This window comes from Zootoca vivipara, chromosome 4, assembly GCF_965207765.1.
Source record: "Zootoca vivipara chromosome 4, rZooViv2.hap1.1, whole genome shotgun sequence".
Classification (NCBI taxonomy): Eukaryota; Metazoa; Chordata; class Lepidosauria; order Squamata; family Lacertidae; genus Zootoca; species Zootoca vivipara.
The window spans coordinates 88340557-88363192 of record NC_142587.1 but is presented as its reverse complement, the minus strand read 5'-3'; the positions used below and the strand labels follow the sequence as shown (position 1 = coordinate 88363192).

At 44.8% G+C, this 22636-nt stretch overlaps 2 protein-coding genes across 21 annotated transcripts in view; one reads left to right on the top strand and one right to left on the bottom strand.

Annotated features, from left to right (window-relative positions):
* Positions 1-2776: 2776 nt before the first annotated feature.
* Positions 2777-9236, bottom strand: CMTR2 (cap methyltransferase 2). Of its 3 annotated transcripts, none has more exons than XM_060273881.2 (2): positions 9056-9236; positions 2777-7418 (listed from the first exon to the last, which is right to left on the bottom strand). In XM_060273881.2, exon 2 carries the CDS (start codon positions 7397-7399, stop codon positions 5117-5119), a length of 2283 nt encoding a protein of 760 aa, XP_060129864.1. In that variant the 5' UTR covers positions 7400-7418; positions 9056-9236; the 3' UTR covers positions 2777-5116. The 3 variants fall into 3 exon arrangements, with proteins under 3 accessions (XP_060129864.1, XP_088524539.1, XP_088524540.1); XM_088668413.1 differs by having other exon boundaries at positions 8725-9140; XM_088668414.1 differs by having other exon boundaries at positions 8456-9111.
* Positions 9237-9348: 112 nt separating this feature from the next.
* CEP295 (centrosomal protein 295) overlaps positions 9349-22636 on the top strand; it is a 39242-nt gene continuing 25954 nt past the window's right edge. For 12 of the 18 annotated variants that reach the window (XR_015949730.1, XR_015949729.1, XR_015949728.1 and 9 more), the window contains exons 1-7: positions 9349-9470; positions 14371-14503; positions 15548-15748; positions 16777-16901; positions 18096-18189; positions 20351-20485; positions 22375-22515. Coding sequence is in view for 14 of the 18 variants with exons in the window: in XM_088668407.1 (XP_088524533.1) it covers positions 14396-14503; positions 15548-15748; positions 16777-16901; positions 18096-18189; positions 20351-20485; positions 22375-22515 (804 nt within the window). In the remaining 4 variants the exon portion in view is untranslated. Of the gene's footprint in view, positions 9471-9753; positions 9901-10066; positions 10136-10402; positions 10893-14370; positions 14504-15547; positions 15753-16776; positions 16902-18095; positions 18190-20350; positions 20486-22374; positions 22516-22636 lie in introns of those variants that run through there. The other 6 variants (XM_088668399.1, XM_088668398.1, XM_088668409.1 and 3 more) reach the window with 6 other exon arrangements.

Below are 22636 nucleotides of genomic sequence, written 5' to 3'. Positions count from 1 at the left end.
TGAAATATTATTTCTATTACCCGTGCATTTAGTTAAGCCATAATAAAGAGGAAGGAATCGAGGCTGTGGGCAGAGGGCGGGGAATTTCTCCCTTCAGGAATTAAAAGGCTGTTGAATTGAGCAGTCTCGCAGGGATGCAGTGCATCAGCCTCCAACGGGGGATAAGTTCTGGAGAAGCTCAGCTCACACAAAGCTTCGCAAGTTATTGCCCTTCTGAGTATCAGCCAGGTGAGGTATCCAGCCAGGTATGGATATCCCACAGGGCGCCATCACTTCTTTTGTTGCAGTTATCCATTCCCACCATCCTTCTGAGCAATACCCCTCTCCACCCTCTCACTATATATAAGGGTCTGGTGACTTCTGTTTTAGTGTAGCTGAAGAAGTGTGCATGCACACGAAAGCTCATACCAATGACAAACTTAGTTGGTCTCTAAGGTGCTACTGGAAGGAATTTTTAAAATTTTCTTTTGTTGCAGTAATGGTGGCCTTCAAGTGGCAGCTACCGTATGGCCATTCTCTCACAAAGAAGCTCTCCTGACTAATTCTGCAATGGAATCCTGTTAGATTTTAACCCTTGCTGGATCCAGGGGCCCAGGAATTAGAAGGGACTTGGGCATCATACAGACTGATTTCCCCCCACCCCCCCAAAAAAACTGACAATAGTTATTATTGGGGTTGGAGGATATTCTTTGGGTTGGCTTGTAAGCCTCCACGCAGTTCAACCGCGGAGATAGGTTTATCACTCCCTCTCTGCTCATCTGATGCTCAGAGAGGGCGATTTGCATCTCTATTAGCAGGGCTTTTTTCAGCTGGAACCCATCGGAATTCAGTTCCAGCACCTCTCAGGTGGGCACCATTGCCATTATATAAGAGAACCATGGCAAATTCCAGCACCCTTTTTTCTAGGAAAAATAGCACTGTCTATTAGGGCTCTGCTTGAACTCCAGGGATGTGTCTACTTTAACCTTTTTTTTCTTTTTGCTGTTGCTTCCAAAATAAGTGGGATCTTAGGGGGAGGACCAGCTCCCCAACTGGAGGATGGCCACCCCGATCTAAATTTTGCAACACTTGCCATGGCGAGTGCCGAGTCCAGTATGTGGGGGGCACATTACTGATTCAGGGCATCTCCTTCCTTCCCTAAAACTCAGACCACCAAGCCGGAGAGATAATTTTGCATTAGTCTTAGGCAGGGAACACCTGCTCTCGACATAGGTTTCGAAACTGCCTCTAGTAGGTCCTCTAAATTTGGAAGCCTGTCAGTCCCGGCAGGACGCATTGCCAAGAACAATAGTTCAAGCGAGGCTCCTGAGCAGCTGCAGGCACAGTGGATTGAGAGCTAATTGGCCTATTTATTGCAGATAATTATGCATATCATTATAATTGAAGGAGCATTACTTTTATGGCTGCTGTGTGGCTTCCCGGGCTTTTTAGGTCGATTGTAGTAGGGTTCTTTTTGAAAATGCACATGACAGATGCAGAGTGTGGTCTGTGTGAAATAATTGTGCATATGCTTGTGGTATCTGAAGTTTTCCAGCTAATCTCCAGAGATGGAGAACATAATTCTTTATACCCAGCCTCTTACCTTCTTCAAAAATACTCGACTGCTGTGCAGATCCACCTGCTCTGGAGAGAGGGGACAGGAAGCAATTTAAATGAGAGACTCAAATGAGAGACTTCTGCTTATATAGACACATACCCTAACAGAGAACCTGACTATCCTGGGGTCAATCTTTTGGTCGCGGAAATGGCACCACCTACAGACAAAAGGAAGGTGGCAGCAGGTTTGGGGGGACTCTGAAAGTTTACAGAACCAGGGGGGGAAAATAAGGAAGAACCCACACAGCTCAATGAAGGCAATGCAAACTTGACAGGCATGGTGGTTGCTAGCTCCCTGTTAGAGAGAAGGGGAACAGAAAATCAGGGGAATGGAATGGAGTCTCCTGGCACAAGACCTTGTCGGCTGGATGGCTAAAACCCGGTATCACTTGTTCTCTCCATTTCTGATGTTCAGTGCCATTCCTTACATCAGTGTTTCCCAACCTTGTGCCTCCAGATGTTTTTGGACTACAACTCCCATCATCCCTAGTTAGCAAGACCAGTGGTCAGGAATGATGGGAATTGTAGTCCGAAAACATCTGGAGGCACAAGGTTGGGAAACACTGCCTTACATAGCCAAAATGGAACCACAAACATTCTGCTTTGAGTTCCACAATGGACAAAAGGAAGGATACAAGCAAAACTCCACGCAGGCCTCAAGCACATTCCTTTAATGTAGGACAATTATTATTTTTAGCCTAGCTTCCTTCACAGCTTGTCGTGAGAATAAAGGAAGAAGAAAAAAAGAGGGACCCTCTCCTAATGTGCACATTAGTCAAAACTGCACACAAAGGTGTTTCTGTCTGGAGAAATTCACACCAAATGTCTACAAATTCTAATGAGGATTTTAAAAATATGTATCTCAGATTGCAATGGAAAATGTGAAGAACTGAATTTAAGAAGTCCATCAGTATTGCCTGATGTGGACACCAGTTTGAGCACAGCAAAAATATTAACTGGGTCAGCAGAAAGCATTATTCTCAGATAGAGTTAACATTAAAGGCTAAAACTAACTGGAAGCAAAATGTTTATAATGAGTAAAACCCCACAAAAACCTTAAGTTATTTTGAAGTTTCTATTACATTTTTTTTTTGCATTTTCAAACCTGTGTGGTGTTTCTTCACAGCCACAACTAGATTTTTTTAAAGTATACGCTTCAAGAAGAATCACACACAAGACAGAAAAGAAAAATTGTATTTTCAAAATCATTTTTTCTTAGTTTCCTCTAGATCCAACTTTTTTTTTTGCTGTTCATAATTTACAAGGCTCAAAACAGAAATAAGAGTAGCCAAATCAAAGTAGCAACATGAGGCTCCAACCATTTGTTTCAAAACAATGTCAACCGCCCTCTTGACAGCTTAAAAGAAATAAAGAATTTTTAAAATAAAAAAAATCAAGGGAAAAACAACATCTGGAGGTATTTTTTAAAACCAAATCCAGCTTACCAAGCACATCTGGAAACACCCAGTTCCCTCAAAATACACTACATTGAACTTACAGGTGAAAAGGAATAAAAATTCTGATCTGGAAAATGAGGGAAGTCTCAGAAGATGTCTGGCAAGAAGCAGAAGGCTCAAAACCTTAGTTATTGCAAAAAGGAAAAGAAGTCTCACTTGGCAGGGAGAGGATGCATTTTACGGTGGTGAAACTGCACACCTTCGCTTTCCCTCTACAACCATGATTCACCCAACACTGCCCATGCAGAGTGTTCCTCTTCTTCACCCTGCAGCCGGCACTCCCAAAATCTGCTCTGGAGGGTCTCCCAACCCTCTAGAGCAGATTTTGGGGGCATGTGGGAGGCTGCAAGGAGGATAAAAGGAAGGGGAAGTCCTGTTGCACAAGCAGGAGGCCTGTCCTCATTGCACAATGGCAGGGTTGGATACGGACGTTAGCTCAAGGCACAGGCACATTAGGAGTACAGTTGGTACTAGGAAGTGATGGCCTAGCCTCGTAGTGAAGCAGAGCCACACAGCTCGTAGTGAAGCAGAGCCATACAGCTCCCGTCTGCTCTGGTTGGGCTTGCAGAGGAGAACCTCCCAGGGGATGCTAGTTCAAGGTCTTTGTTTGGCAGGTGTGCAGAAGATACAACTTCTCAGGTGGAAAGGCTGCATGCAGCTTCCATAACAGCACTGGGAGTTTCAGCCAGCTGAATGCGCTTGCTGGTTGACAGATACTCAATAGCTGCTTGTTATTCACATGCTAACACCGCCTGAACAGCCCCTTGCTCGCAATGTTCTTCCAGACCAGCTGCTCACAGCGTGGTTAGGATCCAATCCTGCATCTCTGAGCCATCACGACACACTCATTGCGCCCGAATGAGGAAAGGGTGAACGGAAACCATGAAAAATGAAAAAATGCTACACGATTCACACTATCCCACATTAAACAGGCAGTTCCCAAACCAAAACAATGCCAGAATTCTATTTATCTTGCATTGCAAAGGGGACCCGACCCGCCTTTGTTTGACAGACAGTAAGAGTCTACAGCAGGCATGTCAAACATGCAGCCCTCCAGATATTTTGGCCTACAACTCCCATGATCCCTAGCTAGCAGGACCAGTGGTTGGGGAATATGGGAATTGTAGTCCAAAACATCTGGAGGGCCGCAAGTTTGACATGCCTGGTCTATAGGGACTTTCCTGATGACTCAATCTTGTGGCTTTTATGTTCATAACAGAAGCTCTTCCTGCACATTCACCTGAGTTCTGTCCCTGCTATGACCTGTTCTTAGAGAAACGCAGAAGGGTAATCCAGGACGGGAGTGGAAAGGCCTTGCAGAACTGGAAAAGTGGGTAAATGTTTTATCGTAAGATCACATATGCTGAAGCACTCAACAGCACTGAAAGGGCACAATTAGGTTCACAGTTAAAAGGGGAGTGTTTGAAGCACATAATACAAAACCCAGGTGAGTTTAGTGGAAGGAATGCCTTTAATTTCTAATACCACCATAGAAGCACCTATCCATATGCAGCCAGAGAGTCAGATGCATGAACCAGCCAAGCAGGTAGGGGTCTTTATCAAGTGATATCAGGTGGGGCAACCCTGTCAAATGGGTCATTATTATTATTGCTGCTCTCCACAAAGGGCAATGATCAGTTGGGAAAGACAGTTGGTGATTAGCTCTGTGCATGCAGCCACACAATGAGCATATACTTTCCAGCTATGTACTGCTCCTATTCACCTGAAGGCACCTTTAATGGAAGCCAGTGCCATTTCTGAAGAAGCACTAAGCTAGGCAGATTTGGTCTCAACTTATAAGTCAGTTAGGCATAGAAAAGGACTCTTTTTTCCATTATAACTGTGGCTCCTGTATAAGAAAATTTCCCCAGGGCCTCACAGGTTGTATATAAACAGAGAATAAATCAGCAGGATAGTAAAGTACAAAGGACAGCAGAGGAGGACTTATTGTCTCAAAATACCATATATTAAAAAAGGGTTCCTTATGGTTTAAAAAGAAAGAATTTTTCCCCCCAGCAGCTAAGTGAAAACGAGGGTGGCAACCTGCTGCTTTGAACAAAAAGTCATGTCATTTGCTGTTGCTCAATTTGGACAATCAAATGCAGCTGTCTCTTTGCAATGGCGGTATTTAGGTCCCACAGAAACTCCAGCAGCTGCCCCTTTAGAAGGTTTTCCATAGGCACAAACTGCAAGACTTGCTGCGGGGAGTCCGAGTCAAGCAGCGTAGCCACAAGCTTCTTCAGCTGCTGCAGGTATTGGAAAACTGGATCCGGAAGACCTTGGTAGCCAGCACAAAGCAGTACAGCGCTGGCCCCGCCGAGATGAGATGAGGTTGGGCAAGCAAATGAGATGTGCTGGAAACAACTGTGCAGTATGAAGACTAAGCCAGCAGTGAAGCGTGTAAAAGAAGAAAGAATGGGCAGGAGCAAAGCATCCCCTTCCTGAAGCTCTGGGAACAAACGCAAAAGGCACTCCAGGAGCTGCTGCTGGTATGTTGGTTCCCCGTCATGAAGCAACGAACAGCCGAAAGTTGAGAGTGATGCAGACTCCAGGAGTTTAACTTCCCAGCCAGATGGGCTGTTGGCATCACAAAGCAATGGGAAGCCTACAGCCAAGCACTTTCTTTGGCCAATGCAACCTTCATTTGGAACCTCCATAAGTTCAGACAATTCAGACAATATTAGCGACTCCGTAATAACATTGCAAGATTGGCACTCTTGCTGTGCCAGGCTTCTGAGGGCGCCAACGCTTGCCCTGCCAACGAAAGATTTCTCAAGAGCTTCATTGAGGCTCTTCAGGACCTCACCATCACAGAAGGGAGAACACTTCACTCTTGGCAACCTCCGCCCCTCCAAGATGTACCATAACTGACACTCCAGGCTACAAGAAGCCCCTTCCAAGATGCAAATTTTCCCGATGTTACCGAGGGAATGTTCTTCAGCCCATTGATTAAGACAGCCCTTGGCCACTTTCTCCTCCCATGTCAGAGACTCCAGAATCTTCCTCTCATTGTACGTGCAAAAGTATTTGTTCCTCTGCCCACACCATTTGGAGTTCATGCTACAGCCCGCACGGGGCTTCTTCACAAGCCAGTTATTTCTGGCGATAGGCTTCATCTGGAACCGCTTCAAGAAGAACTCGACGGCGCAATCCCGTAAAGCGTTCAGCTTCGCCTGCTCCACCTCGCTCATGCTCTCAAAGAGTCGGAGGTTCTCAGCAATGGTCTCGATTTGGTGCCTGTGGAAGAACGAACAGCACTCTTCGTGGACTTTAAGGAAAGATTCCGGAATGGAGTGTTGGGGGAAGAGGGCCTTCTCGACCATTTCCGCCCCAAAGCTCTGCATCATCTTGGACAAGAGCAAGTGAATGGCCTCCCTGCCTAAATAGTGAAGGCAGACCACATATACCTCAGAGTTCCCAGCTTTACTAGTGGCTGGTTTAAACACATGAACCTCTTCGAAAGAGCAATTCAGCAGATATAGCAAGTTAACGGAACCATGTTCAAACAGAGTGAACATCTTCAGAACGAAGGAGCCCCCGAGGCCAAGGGTCATTAAAGCAGTGACCGTTTCGCAGTAATGCAAAGAGGAAACCAGGGCTTCTTGCTCGCCTGGATTTCCTTGGCAATCAAAGCTCCCGTCGGATGTGACCAGGTGAACGGTGGCCATGTTGCTGATGAACTGCTGAAGTCCCGTGAGGTGTTTGAGCGTCATCACATCCCCTGTGTTCTCAGGGCCAAAATACCACCAGGGCAGAGTGTTTGCGATAAGCCTGTCATCCATAATCATCATAAGGGTATCATTTGCTTCATGGTACGGGTTCAAGGTATTAGCTACCCAATTCCAGTCGCAAGGGATGCGGTGAGACTTGAGGTAATGGTTGAGGCTGGCTATGAAGGCACCAGGAGCCTCACAGAGATGGACGGAGTTGAGTTCCCCATTTTGAAGAGCATCAGTTGGGAGGAGAGGGAAGCTGCCCAGGATCTCATGGAATTTGCACCAAGCTTGGGTACACAACTCAGCATTTACGGCTTGCTTGATGCGAGAAATGATCTTCCCTGCTTTGTTGGTGAAGGACGTGTGCTGGTGCCACTCATCTAATTTCTTGTCGCCCAGCTGGTTCTTGACTTCATTCAGGGAATCCTTCAAGGAGGCAAGGGAACTGAACTCTTTGTGATCGCAGCTAAAAGCCTGGTTAGGATCTGGCAGCTGCCATTCCTTGTTGGGTGGTTTGGTGTACGAGAACTTCTTCCCAAAGAGCTTCTCAATTTCAGCAATGATATCAGAGCCAAACTTGTCAAGGGTTGTGGTCTGCTCAGCGTATGCTGCCTTCTTCTGCTTGTTCATTCTCAGACCGAGGCAAACCCTGGAGAAAAGAGGAGAAAACCAAATGAGGAGGGAAAGGACTCAGGGGAAGATCACCTGCTTTGCATGCAGATGATTCCAGGTTCAATCCCCAGAATCTCCGGGTAGGGCTGAGAATGCCTCCTCAGGGCCGGCCCTACGTATAGGCTGGGTGGGGCAGGGCACCATGGCGCCGGCCTGCCAGGAGGGCGCCGCGAGCTGCGCCCGCCTACTGGCCGGCCGGTCCGCTGCGCAGCTGCGCCCACCCGCCCACCCCGCTGGGAAACGGGGCGGGAGGGCGCCGGAGAGATCGCGCTGTGCCTGCCCGCCCGCCTGCCCGCTGCGCAGCGCCCACCCGCCCTGGGAAACGGGGCGGGAGGGCGCCGGAGAGATCGCGCTGTGCCTACCCACCGCGCTGGGAAACGGGGCGGGAGGGCGCCGGAGAGGCGGGGCGGGAGGGGCACACCATGGCGCGAGGGGCGCTTAAGACGGCCCTGTGCCTCCTGTCTGAAATTCAGAGGAGTTGCTGTCAGTACGAACCAGGGGTGAGGAACCTTTTTCAGCCCAAGAGCTGCATTATTTTCTGGCCAACTTTTGGAGGGCCCCATGGCTGTGGTGGGTGGGAGCAAAGGCAGAAGCAGGCAGTAGGGAGAGGGTTTTGGGGGGAGGGGGGATGTTTAGTAATAGATTATAAGCTCTGCTAGGGTACCAGGTGGTGTGTGGGTTAAACCACAGAGTCTAGGGCTTGCTGATCAGAAGGTCGGAGGTTCGAATCCCTGCAACGGGGTGAGCTCCTGTTCCTCGGTCCCAGCTCCTGCCCACCTAGCAGTTCAAAAGCACATCAAAGTGCAAGTAGATAAATAGGGACCGCTCCGGCGGGAAGGTAAACGGCGTTTCTGTGCGCTGCTCTAGTTCGCCAGAAGCAGCTTTGTCATGCTAGCCACATGACCTGGAAGCTGTCTGCGGACAAATGCCGGCTCCCTCGGCCTATAGAGCGAGATGAGCGCCGCAACCCCAGAGTCGGACACGACTGGACCTGATGGTCAGGGGCCCTTTTACCTTCATAAGCTCTGCTGACAGGACGTTCGGCTGGCGTGATTGGAGTTGTAGCCCAGCAACTAGAGAGCCAGAAAGTCAAGGCATAGCAACAACAGGCTCTACCAATAGTCCAAATCTGCACCCCAGTTTTGGCAAAACGCCCCCTGCATGATTTCTGTGACAAGAACTCTGGGCCCATGTAAACTACACGACACAATTCCCAAAGGCAACTGAAGTTTTTTTGTTTTTTTTAAGCCACTGAAGCAAGAAGTCAGGTATGCATCACATACCCAAGGAGTACACGCTTCTTCTAATTCGCACGTTAATTTAGCGACAGTGCTCTCGAAGCTACTAACATGAGTCTGACCAAACTGCGGGAGACAGTGGAAGACAGGAGTGCCTGGCGTGCTCTGGTCCATGGGGTCACGAAGAGTCGGACACGACTAAACGACAATTTAGCGACAGCAAAGTATGCGTGTACATTCATTAACGCGGATAAGACCTCGACCCCGCCCCTTCCGCTACAACGATGCATTCAAAGAGGATCTTTTGATCTCCAATCATTACCCATGATGAATGGGGGGGGACACAAAACCATTATCCGTAATTAAAAGTATTCACCCCCTACGCTGAAAACCCTCTCCAACAGCTGCGCATGCGTGCTTCCCTTTATGGGTGAGGCCGGGAGAACGCTCCTTCCATTTCCGCGCAGGCGCACTTCAAGGCGCTAGTCTTCTTCGCTTTCGGGTCCGCACTGTGAAACCGCCTTTCCTCTCGCCTTTTCCGTACCAGCCGCGCACGCGCAGAATGGGTTCCTCCCACCACCCTGTCGCGAGAGCCCGCCCGGCTTCCCGCGCGGCTTGGGCGGTTTCCACCCACCGGCCAATCGGAGAAGGCGAGGGGGGGCGGAAGGCGGTTTGGGCCGGTGGATGTGACGTTGGCAGCGGCGACCAGAGGCGGAAACTCTTGTGAGGGGGCGAGGCTATTCGGAGAGTCCGTTTTAATGAAGACCCTTTCGGGCAGTTTTAACGCCAACGTAGGTATCGAGCTATAAGCCGCTTTGTGAGGTCTGCCCGAAAAGTAGTATGTAAATATTGTAGAGAAATAACAATAAATTGAATAAATAAGCTTTCATGAGCCATAGCCCACTCTTTATCAGATGCATGAAGTGATTATCCCAGTGTGTAGGTGCATGTTTACGACTAGCATAAAAAGAGCAGTTGGGGATCTGTTGAATGGATCGGTTCAGCGCTTCCTCTACCCTCTTTGACCCAATATGAATCGGCACATTGTAATCAACTGCACGTCTGCTAGGTTAGGCGACTAAGTACCTGGCAAAGTAGGCTGTGACCCATGGAAGCTTATTGGAGGAATCTGCACAGGTGCGAAGAAGAGATCTCAAAAAGCACGTTCAGGGAAATATAGTGAAGCCCAAGTTGTTTTTAAGTGGCAGAACTTACTCAGAGGTAAGAATTCACCCCTCTCCTGGTATATTTGTTTTGGTGCAGAGATCCTGACTTGGTCTTAAACTGAAGTTCCCTATTACAGTATGTTCAAACTCTGTTTTGTGTCAAATAATCTGCTTATTATCCTGGTTAGTTAACCAACATTATGCTGGTTTGTGTGCCGCAGGAAATTCTGCTTTAAAACAAGCCCTGTGAGGGAGAGGAGAGTGGCTGGGTGTGGAAAGGAATATACCAGGTCAGAATTGGTTTCCAGCTTCATAAACTGGTTTGTGGAATGTACTTCTGAACAAAGCCATTGAATCAAATGCCCCTCAAGAAGAACCGTGCTGTTCTAAATGCATTAGTACTTAATGTACTTTTTAGGGCACCTTGGAAGCCTTTACTTCTCTTTATTTAATCAGTAGCATATATTGTATCTCAATAAACTTGCTAATTTTCAAGGTAGCATAAGACTTGTTCTTACATGGGAGGAATTCACATTAAATCTTAGTATACTCATCTCCAAGTGAACAGTTTCTTCAACAGTTTTCAATACGTGTAACGTTATTCCATAATATATGTGAATTAGCTTTTAGAATGCTTCAGATTTGATATAGATGCTAAATGTTAATTTGCTATTCTTTGCCTATTTTGCCCTTACAACAACCTCAGTTTGAGAGGGAATAACCTTTCCAAGGATGGTTGGCTAATAGCAATGAGAGAAAGAGAAAATATTTGGGGGTAACGTATCACTGAAAAACAGCATAGAAGAAGAAGAAGAGTTTGGATTTGATATCCCACTTTATCACTACCCGAAGGAGTCTCAAAGCGGCTAACAATCTCCTTTGCCCTCCTCCCCCACAACAGACACCCTGTGAGGTGGGTGGGGCTGAGAGACTTCAAAGAAGTGTGACTAGCCCAAGGTCACCCAGCAGCTGCATGTGGAGGAGCGGAGACGCGAACCCGGTTCCCCAGATTACGAGTCTACCGCTCTTAACCACTACACCACACTGGTACCAACAGAGTATATTCTTATATGCCCAATGTAAATTGGGGGTTGGGAGGGCAGGTGTTATTGTTTTGCAATTCTCCCAATTCTGTTTCTTACTCTGGCATCTTACTCGTTTGTTGTTTCATTTAATTGTTAATTGTTTTAACTGCTCTTACCTTGCTTTTTGTGATTTTATATTGTTGGCGATTTCACTCAGCATCATGATCAAGAGGCAAGATCAAAATACTGTACTTCAAATCAGGATTAGGGACCAGCTGTGGCCCTTCAGATGCTATTGGACTGCAACTCCCGTCAGCTCCAATCACCATGGCCAATAGTTATGAATAAGGGAGTTCTAGACCAAGAACATTTTGGCAGACATAGGCTTTCCTCATTCTTGCTTTAGTTCGGGGTAGGCAACCTCAGGCCCTTGGGCCGGATGCAGCCCAATCGCCTTCTCAATCCGGCCCACGGACGGTCCGGGAATCAGGGTGTTTTTACATGAGTAGAATGTGTCCTTTTATTTAAAATGCATCTCTGGGTTATTTGTGGGGCATAGGAATTCTTTCATCCCCCCCCCCAAAAATAGTCCGGCCCACCACATGGTCTGAGGGACGGTGGACTGGCCCACGGCTGAAGAAGGTTTCTGATCCCTGCTTTAGATCAATAACATACATTTGTTACAACATTGTGAATTAGCCTTGAGCATGATTTTTAAACTGGGTTTCCTGAATCCAATCTTACTACTGTCCCCAACTTACTACTGTCCCCAACTATATCTTGATGTTGATTCCAGGGCTGATATAGAATTGGTTCCTGTTCAACAAGGAAATTAAAATTTTTAGTTAAAATTGAGCATGCACACCACAAACATGTTGTGCAATCCTATGCTATTTCACCCTGAACTAATCAGGGCTTACTTCCTAGCAAGTTTGTTGAGGATTGCATTACAGTGGTACCTTGGGTTACAAAAACCTTGGGTTACTAACACTTCAGGTTACAGACTCCGCTAACCCGGAAGTAGTACCTCGGGTTAAGAACTTTACCTCAGGATGAGAACAGAAATCGCACGCCGACGGCCCGGGGGCAGCGGAAGGCCCCATTAGCTAAAGTGGTACCTCCGGTTAAGAGCGGTTTCAGGTTAAGAACGGACCTCCGGAACGAATTAAGTTTGTAACCAGAGGTACCACTGTATAAGTTCTCTTAAGCTAAGCTCCAATGTTTAAAGATGCTCTCCCTCCTCCCCAACTGTATTTTCTTTGAACTGTTTTCCATGTTACAGAAGATGCTCTGTGAGTTTCTACAGTGTAACTGATGTTTGACTGTTTACCCTTCATAGTATTGGGTGGCCTTTGGAAATGCTGGGGTCTGATGTGGCTGCTGTTCTCAGAATAGCAACATGCCCTAAGGCAGCAAACAGGTTTCTCTTTGCTTTGAAATGTATTATAAGCTACAGCTAATTTTGAATGAATATGATTAAGTGTTAGTAAGGGCAGGTTAACTGTCAACGTGTGGGGGTTTTGTCATTTATTTTGGAGCCTTAGGGCAGTGTTTCTCAACCAGTGTGCCTCCAGATGTTTTGGGACTACAACTCCCATCATTCCTGACCACTGGTCTTGCTAGCTAGGGATGATGGGAGTTGTAGTCCCAAAACATCTGGAGGCACACTGGTTGAGAAACACTGCCTTAGGGCAGTAAAACAAAAAGCTATTTTGCCTCACGCCACTGAAGTCTGAGAATACTTAAGTTCTGGAGAATCCTCATTGTATTGATATTTGTCACTTCAATGCAAATGTCTGCTTTTCATATTTTTTTTATATAGTTAAAATTCTTTTTTTTTTTACACAATTGGCTAAGGTTAGAGAGCTCCCAAGACAGTCTTGTTTGAACATACCATGGGTAAAAGATGCATTAAGGAAGATCTTAAGATTTTGCTTGTTGGTTAAACTTTATGAAATTCCACCCACTGGAGGCCTTTTGAACCCTCAGTGGTGCTTTTCTTTTGAAGCAGCTTGTGCGATACACTTTTGCTTTTGAAAAATGTAAGCTGAATCCTGTGCCCATTTATCCACCAGAGTAATTACGTATCTTTGTGAGTTCTGAAGTACAGAGGGCAATATACCCCAAAGGCAGCGTGACCTTGAGGTGCTTTCATACTGCTTGTTATATTTTCAGCTCTCCAGGAAAGCTTTAGCTCAGTTTTTCAGAACAGCATTTTGATTGCGGTGAGAAATTTGAAAACAAGATGATAGTGTGTCTGAAAAGCATGGTGACAAGTAATCAAACCCCATTCATTTTACTTTCTCGTCCTTTTATTTTTGTGCACACTTCATTACTTTTAAAAGCATTCCATTTGAAAGGGTGGAAGTAGGCTTCATTATACCCTATTCGTGAAGTGAATGGGATGTTGTGCTTGCAGAAGGATGTACGGCTAAAATGTTCAGCATTTGCTTAGATAAGGGATGATTGTACAGTATGCCACATTGAAGTGGGCTAAATATGTACAGTGGTACCTCTACGTACGAATGTTTCTACTTACGAATGGAGCTCTGGCCTCCATCTTGGATGCGGTTTACATAGGATTTTTTCTACTTACAAATTTTTGGATAGGGTTGCTTTGACTTACACATTTTTTCTCCCAACGCATTCTTATGGGATTCGACTTACAATTTTTTTCGACTTACGAATGTGCGTTTGGAACGCATTAAATTTGTAAGTAGAGGTACCACTATATTGGGTAAGAAAAAAACCCCTATAATTTAATTTCATTGATGACTGTAGAGAAATGGCTCAAAACTAATGTTAGTCCATTCTTACGACTTGCACATTGTTCTTGTTAATTAAAGTCAGGTGGTGCCAATGCCAGGTAGTGTCCTCCACTACCCGCAATAAAGTTAATTGGATTGGTGCAGGCGTCGGCAACATTTTCCGGCTGTGGGCTGGATCATTGCCACTGACGCTGGTCCATGGGCCGGACACGCTCCACACTTGTGCAGAAGCAATTTCCAGCTTCTGGGCATGGGCAGCACGGCACCGGAAATAGCTTCTGTGAATGCCTGGACATGTGCAGAAGCAATTTCCGGCATTGGGCATGCCCAGACGCTGTTTCTGGCATCTGCGTATGCGCAGATGCCATTTTCGGCACCACTCAGTGAGTCCCCGCGCCACGCTCCACCGGTTTAGCGCGGTGTGGGGACTTGCCGAGCAGGCGGCTTGGTGCCCAGGAGGCTCGTGGGCTGGATAAATGGCCTCTGTGGGCCGCATCCGGCCCATGGGCCGGAGGTTGCTGATGCCTGGATTGGTGGATGGAGGAAGGGTATCTGATTAATCTTAGTCTCATTTCCTGCCCATGCTGTTATCTTACCTGAACATAATTATTGTTGCTGTGAGAATATGCTTTTTGGTTCCTGTTACAGACATCTGTTAATTTTGTGCTGTATCTTCACTAAGGTAGAGTGAAACTAAGTTTATTCCTGTTGTATTTTGTTTTGCCAATGCAGAAAAGAACATTACACATCTCCAAAGATGAAAAGAAAAGTGGCCAAAGCTGTGGGACTTAGACTTAGTCCTAATGAAGAAGCTCAGTTGCTGAAAGAAGAACATGAAAGGAGAAGGAAATTAAGGCTACAGCAGGTGTGCTTACATTGTTGGGAATGGCCTTCCTTTAGGCCAGGGTTTCCCAAGCTTGGGTCTACAGACTACAGCTCCCATCATCTTTGACCACTGGTCCTGCTAGTTGGGGATGATGGGAGTTGTAGTCCAACAACAGCTGGCCACCCAAACTTGGGAAACCCTGTGTTAGGCAATTGAATCAGCAGGCTTCCACATTTTCATTCTGCATGGGAGCAGACTGATTCTGAGACTGACAAACTGTAGCATTTGCCCCAACCTGGGAGCTGCAGAGATTGAAGGGGATCCTATCTTTGGCTGTATGGCAATTCTTGCCCCCCCTTTTCTGGTTCTATGGTTGAGAGAAGAGCTGTCCATTGTGTCACCAAGAGACCAGAGCACTTCAGCCACATCTACTTTCCCACTTAGGAGCAAAAAAGGGTAGAGGGAACTTGGCTACAGTGTTGCTGAGGTATCAGCTACAGAAGGTCAAATTAGCATGCATTCCCCACCACATGCAACTGAGAAGAGCAGGGAATTGTAGAATTTTCTGCAAGACTGAATGCATAATTTTGGCACATCTTTGGATCCACTTGGGCTATTCTCTTTAGTTTGCCCAATTAAACACATCTTGGACTGGCATGATATGCAAGAATGCTACCCATATGTCAACTCATAGTTACTTACAACTGAATCAAGATATGATTTGCAAAGCACCCTCTCATCTTCTATTTCAGGTGTAGGCAAACTCCAGGCAAACAGCCCTCCAGATGTTTTGGGACTACAACTCCCATCATCCTTGACCACTGGTCCTGTTAGCTAGGGATGATGGGAGTTGTAGTGCGAAAACATCTGGAGGGCCGAGTTTGCTTATGCCTGTTCTATTTCCTTGTTGCTGGCCCTCATTTCACAGGTGCCCTGTTTGTCAAGAAGCAGATAACTGTCTAGCATAGTAAAGCAAGTGGGTTTAAGTAAGGTGAACAAAGAATTCAAGTAAAATAACAATTTAAAATGAAGTCTACAGTCCTACAAAATATAAAATCATCAACAAATATTTTTCCCCTCCAGGTTAGAGAGCAGGAGAAGAATATTGCTTTGCAGATAAGGCAAGATGTTAAGCAGAGAAGAGATGAGCAGCTGCATCATTTGGCAGAAGAACTGAAAGCAGAATGGCAAAGATCACAAGATGAAAAGATTCAAGCCTTGGAAAAGCTTTATCTGTCAAGCTTAAGAGCTATAGGAGAAGGGCATAGACAGGCAAAGGAAAATGTAGGTAAATTATGGATGCAATACTATAGCAACCAAGACTTTCTGCAAATATCTGCTCAACTGAAATTAGAAAAGCTGTATATTTTACTAATATATAGGCTATAGAATCATGTAATGATAAAACAAGTAGGCAGGTGTTACTTATTTCTTACATCTGTATATGTGAAGGAAGACATATGGAAATACAGACACTACCGGTATGAATTAATGTACCATATATTTAAACATGCAAATGGGGCAAAACAAGGCAAATAGTTAAATGTTGGGCAGGTGTAAAATGATGGTAGTACATAGCTGTGCTGCAGGCTTCAGTTTTGTTTGTCAAGCGGGGTGGCACTACTTAATCTGTTGATAATTGAAGTACAGTATGTTAAATCCTAGAAAAAGTGGAGCTGTGAAATTGTGTGACTTGTATGTTGAAGAGGCAGCTAATGACAAATGAGTGGATTTGAGATTTATAATGATCATTGGAACCATTGAAAGCGAATGAACGGGGAAATGGTGTGGAACGCTGATATTTACAAAGATGCTCCCGTACTGAGAATAAATTTGCCCTTTTATCAGTGCAAAATATTAATGCCATCAACATTTTGATCATTAAACGTCCACTTAAAGTGAAGCAAGTACTTAACATAGCACCATCTATAGAGACAAAGAAAAGGTATTAGAGCAAAATTCCAAAACTTTCAATGCAATTAGAAAATTTCATTTTACTCATAAGTTGATACAGTACATTTACTCTGGTAGGTCCTGCTTCAACAGCAATGAGTTATAGACCCAGTCCTGGTGGAAAGGCAGCCTTTAAAGCTAATACTAGCACCACAGCACATTTTGATAGCAAAATTATTCCTTAGATTGAGCCCCCGCAAACATTTTCTATTAAAAGCTGGCACAAAGACAGGTCATGACACCTGCACAAAAGGAAGTTTACCTGACGTCTTAGATACACTTTAAAGCTATTTGAATAAAATTTTTGATGTTAATTTGTTTCTATGACAATTGTTCAACATATACATTTCATTTCAAAGGAACCAGATTTGGAGGCTCTGGCCAAGCTGGCAAAGGAAAGGAAACAAAGAGCAGAAAAGAGGCATAAGGAAGCGCTAAAGGAGCAGAAAAATAAAAAAGAGAAGTTGCTGAGGGAGCAAACAAGGTAAATTGTACATAAAATGAACCTTCACTGCTTTAATGTCTCAAAGTCTTTTGCATGTATGCATATGTAGGGTTGCACCTGGGTTCATGCGTTCAAGCTTTCCAGCCCCCTGCACAGCCCAATAGTCTCTCTTGAGTTGGGGCTGCAGCAGAAGGCTGAATTGTTAAGGGGGGAGGGCGTGGGGCTGCCTTGCTTTAGCACGTGTCTTTCTGCTTACTCGGGGTACTTTTGGCAGAACCTCTCAGTAATTATTAGGAATTGCATATTCTGAAAAATATTACAGTTGGGTTTTTTTGGAGGTTTATTTTTGCATTTCTGATAGATTTCAACACAAGGAAAAAAAACCCAAAAGTAATAGGAAAAAGAAAATGACATATTACATATTCTATTACATTTTTTTTAAAAAAAAACAATCATTGATGGACTTCCATTCCTCTCCTTCCATGGTTCCTTTTAACTTCCACTTCCTGAGATACATTGTTTGTGCTGTGCAAATATTGTCATGTAGCCCAATCCTATGTATTTTCATTCTGCATTATGACTTGCTGAATTCATTGAGACTTGCTTGTGAGCAGTTGTGCATAGAAGTACCATCCTAACAGCATTTGATTTTTGTTTTGGTCTAATTTGTTGCATTTATTTTCCCCACCTTTTGTCCTAGAGCTCAATTTGGTGTACGTAGTTCCCCTCCTCCCCATTTTATCCTTGTAACAACCCTGTTGTTAGGTTAGGCTGAGAGTGAGCGACTGGCCCAAGGTCACCCAGTGAGCTTCATGGCTGAGTGAGGACTTGAAACCTGGTCTCCTAGGTTCTAGCCTGACACTCTAACCACTATACCACACTGGCTCTTGTCTACAGACTAGCCTTCCCCAACCTTTTGACTACAACTTCCTTCATTTCCATTGGTCATGTTGGTGGTGGTTGTAGCCCAAAACATGTAGTATAGACCAGCCTATTCCTTTTTGTGGAAATTGGAATGACAACATAACAAAGGGAACCAAGTCAAAATAACCTGCAGGGTATTGTGGGAAGTTGCATTCTGCTCTGTTTCTCGCCCTTTTAAAAAAAACACTTGTCACTGCCTCTTAGTTTTATTATCCTTGAAATTCAGTATATAGCCAACTCATAAAAATATTGATTATGTTTTACTATTTGTTTGATTTATATTTCTTACTTCCCCCCCTTCTAAACAAGGAGAGCAAATGCACGGAAGAACGCGTTGGATGTAGAAAAAGAGAGAGCTGCTAAAATTGCAAGCCTACCGCCTCCTCCCCCTCCCCCTTTTGAAGTGAGTATTCTTTTCAGAAACTTGAAAAGATGTTGGCACCTAGCTGATTAAAGGTCTCATCATAGGGACTAATGCATTCCTTAAAAAAAAGTTTGTTTTTTTTTAAGTTAAAGAGGCCTAGAAGTTGGTTTATACAGGAACAACAGATAGCACGTTTTGAATGCCATGACCCCCTATGCTTCCCACAAGTTTGTTATGGAGGGTCAGGATTGCCCCCAGAACAGCAATCTGGGGGCAATCCTGACCCTCTATAACAGCATGCAGTGAAAGGACAGAGGGGTGGGGAGTTGCTCCATCTGGCAATCAGAAGAGTGCAATGTTGAATTCCATCGTTCTTCCTGCCTCTGAAAATAAAATGCTGGAGTTAATCTCGTGATAGATTTTTCTTTCTGGTTAATATATGTTACCTTTTGAAATACATTGGTGTAGCATGTTGGCTAAGAGTGTGAACTGTAATGGAGAGCCCACAATAAAATACTGCCTAAACTGTACACACTCTGAGCAATTTTAGACAGCCATTATTTCTTGGCCTCCCCTTATGATCTGCACTATAGGGATGCCAGCAGTCGTCAGTGGCACAATAGCTGCCTATCACCCACACCCTAGTGATGGGGATGCATTGATGGAGCTGATCAGTAGATTTGTACAGCACCTTACCCATCTCCCTCCAGGTGAAGGGAGATCAGAAAACCCCCAGTGCCCTGTTAACCTCCTGAGTGGTTGTACTGTCTCGTCTTACTGAGTGGGTTTTGTAAGGGCCATTGGTATATTGTATGCACAGTGCTTTTAGTTTGTTGAAGAGGTATTTGTTAGCGATTTGTATGTCCCCCAAGATTTGCCTTGTGCTTAAAAAATTATAATTTAATCTGTTTCCGAATTGCTCTGTGCTCTGCGTTTTGGGTTCACTATAATTGGGAATCTAAAAATGCCTATAACATTTTGTCCCTTTAGACCAGGCACCCCCAAACTCAGCCCTCCAGATGTTTTGGGACTACAACTTCCATCCCTAGCTAACAGGACAGGTCAGGGATGATGGGAATTGTAGTCCCAAAACATCTGGAGGGCTGAGTTTGGGGATGCCTGCTTTAGACCAAAGTGGATGAAATTTTCAGGCAAAGGGAACCTTCCAAAGTGGACTAACCCTGCCACATTGCAGACAAATATGTCCAGGGCTTTGGTAGGGGAAGTGAAATGGATTCACTTTCCTCCATAATCGATTAGGGGATAGGGAGTTTGTCTCTTTTTCTTATTGTAAAATAATTAAGAGGTGACCAGGCGGTGTATATTTTTACTTGTACACTTTTAAAAACTGCAGCTTCACACCGGCTTTTCATTTCTGGTGCTTTTTGCTCTGGTATGCCTGGCATGTATTCAATAGGCCTGACAATATGAGGCAAGCTCTGTTTATCGCTCCCCACCCCCAGCAAAACAATGTAGGGTTTTGTTTTGTTTTTTAAGAAAAAAGATACATGTAGCTTTTAACTAAAAAAAAATCCTTCACTGTTGTGTATTTCTCTTATTGTGAACTGTCCTTCATATATGGATGAAGGGCGGTATACGTATTTAATTAATGATAACAAAAATAATCCAGAGCTCTTCAGTGTTCCACAGACAACATTTTGGATAGCCTTATTTCTGCAAAGCTCATGGATGTAGAGAAAGATGAAGACCCTAGGAAAACAGAGAGGTATACGGTACAAATATGATACAGTGACAAAGGCTTTGCAGGGGTCCTGATTTGACTCGGGGTTATTGACATGTTGCTTCAACTTGGGATGGGGAGAACTCCTGAATCACCTATATTTGTCTTCTTATTTGACCTTCCTACAGAGCTATGCACACTCCTAGTATTTATTGTGCAGATCTCTAGCTATACTGCACTTCATTTTTTTGTTAAAAAAACCTCAACCCCAAACATTAGTATAATAATAATGATTCACACCTATTCACATAATGTTATAGCCCAATGTATGGGGAAATGTGGAGTTCCTCTTACAGACATGCCTAAATCTGTCTCTGGTCAGTTTTGGTGAGAGTTTGGAGATACCTGTCTTTAGATGGGTTTTACATTGTTTGTAATGGGTGACCTTGTACTGTTCATGTTCTTGGTTGTTTGGCACATCCATCCTATTAAAACAAATTTATTCTTCAAACTTTTCAGAATATTGAGTTGAAGAGTGTTTCTACAGTGAAAGTCTGTGATACTGACACTTTTTCGATCACTCGGCATCATCTCTCTGATCTTCACCATCATCTCTGTGATCCATATGTAGATAGAGAAATGAACATAGACCAGGTGACTGATTTTGACTTTGCATGTGGCACACTTTGTATAACAGCAGTACAGGTAGCAGTATTCCAGAAGCACTTGCTGAATTTTTGCTGTCCGTTGTGGAAAATTGACGATCAGCATGAAGCATTGGGAAGCACAAATCTTTGCCTTTCTGTTGTTCAACAATTGGAATCCCAGTGTCATTCTGGATTATAGCCATTTTTTTCTTGTGGGTATGGAATTCATAAGTGGAATATAGTGGTACCTCGGGTTACAGACACTTCAGGTTACAGACGCTTCAGGTTACAGACTCTGCTAACACAAAAATAGTACCTTGGGTTAAGAACTTTGCTTCAGGATGAGAACAGAAACTGTGCTTTGGCGGCGCGGCAGCAGCAGGAGGCCCCCATTAGCTAAAGTGATACCTCAGGTTAAGAACAGTTTCAGGTTAAGAACGGACCTCCAGAATGAATTAAGTTCTTAACCCAAGGTACCACTGTACTTGAAATTAATGTATGTCATTCCTGCAAAAACAAGTATTAAAACGAGAGCTTTTCTTACTGAAAACTTGTAAAAGATTGAGACTGTTAGCGTAGACTTACTTGCAAAAGAAAATGAGGGCAATTTTTGTGCACGCTGTTTATGTTCGGCTATATCAGGCATAGGGAAACTCCGGCCCTCCAGATGTTTGGGACTACAATTCCCATAATCCCTAGCTAACAGGGCCAGTGGTCAGGGATGATGGGAATTGTAGTCCCAAACATCTGGGGTGGTGGTGGTGGTGGAGTTTGCCTATGCCTGGGCCATATCATAGAACCTAAAGAAAGGTAAAGGACCCCGGGGGTGTGGCGTTCATCTCGCTTTACTGGCTGAGGGAGCCTGCGTTTCTCCGCAGGCAGTTTTTCCGGGTCATGTGGCCAGCATGACTAAGCCACTTCTGGCGAAACCAGAGTAGCGCACGGAAACGCCGTTTACCTTCCTGCCGGAGCGATACCTATTTATCTACTTGCACTTTGACGTGCTTTCAAACTGCTAGGTTGGCAGGAGCAGGGACCGAGCAACAGGAGCTCACCGCGTCGCGGGGATTCGAACCGCCAACCTTCTGATCAGCAAGCCCTAGGCTCAGTGGTTTAGACCACAGCGCCACCCTCATCCCTAATAGAACCTAAATAGCAGGTCCTTAAATAAGTTTGTTTCACCCAATTTTCCTTGTTACTATGCATGCCTGTGGGAAATTGAACTGACCTTCTGCATGAAAGCAGATGCTCTACTGCTGAACTGCAACCCCTTCCCTCATTAAATGAAGTGGAAAACTTGAAAATTCAGGACACTCAAAAGGAAGCACCACTTCAACATGGTATGCAGCTGGGGAGAGTGTTCATGTGCTGCTTCCATTTGGTTGGTCCTGGACTAGATGGGTCTTTGGCCTGATTCAGCAGGCTTTTCTTGTGTTCACGTGTTCTCTGCCTCTCATGGTTTCCTTCTTCCCACTATTTTGTGTGTGATTCTAGCAGCAGATTCTCATTTGATTAAACCAGAAGCAGGGACGTCATGCTCTTATAGCAGGCTCTTCGGAGGTCCCCAGTATATTCTGCTGCAGTCCTCCCACACTTCACACAACTTACTGAATTATTTTCCATTCTGCAAAGCTGTTGCCCCTAGCAGGGCACACAGTTGCTGCTCTGCTAGGCCATGGCATTGAATCAGTTGCCAGACTGTGAACAATACAGTACATTATTTCCTTATAGTTTTCTGTCTAATTGAGGTTGAAATCACAGAGACTTGACATATTGTTTGTGGGCCACTCTTGGGTAGTTAGGTGGGGAAGTTAGTCCCAAATGCATTTGGGTTCAGTACTCTTTTGAGGCACCATAGAATTTGGTATTCCTAACTTGTTGCTGGTTGACTGCCAGCCAGATGCTCGGTTACTTGCCAAGGTGGAAGCCAAACGGAAGGAAGGACTGCAAAGCAATGAAGAGAGAGAGAGGAGAGAGCAGCAAGAAAAAGCTCGCCTAAGAGGGAAGCATGCCTTGAAGATGGTCCGTCTTGCACGAGTAAGCAAAGTAGAAACATTTTCCCAACATCAGATGAGTAATAATAGCAAATTGGGCACTGTATATTTTATGAATTCAAAGTACAATCACCTAACCTTTCTCTAGAAAGATTCTGAAATAA

Coding starts and splice junctions, on each gene's coding strand:
- CMTR2 (XM_060273881.2), bottom strand. CDS start 7,399: ATGAACAAGCAGAAGAAGGCAGCATACGCTGAGCAGACCACAACCCTT.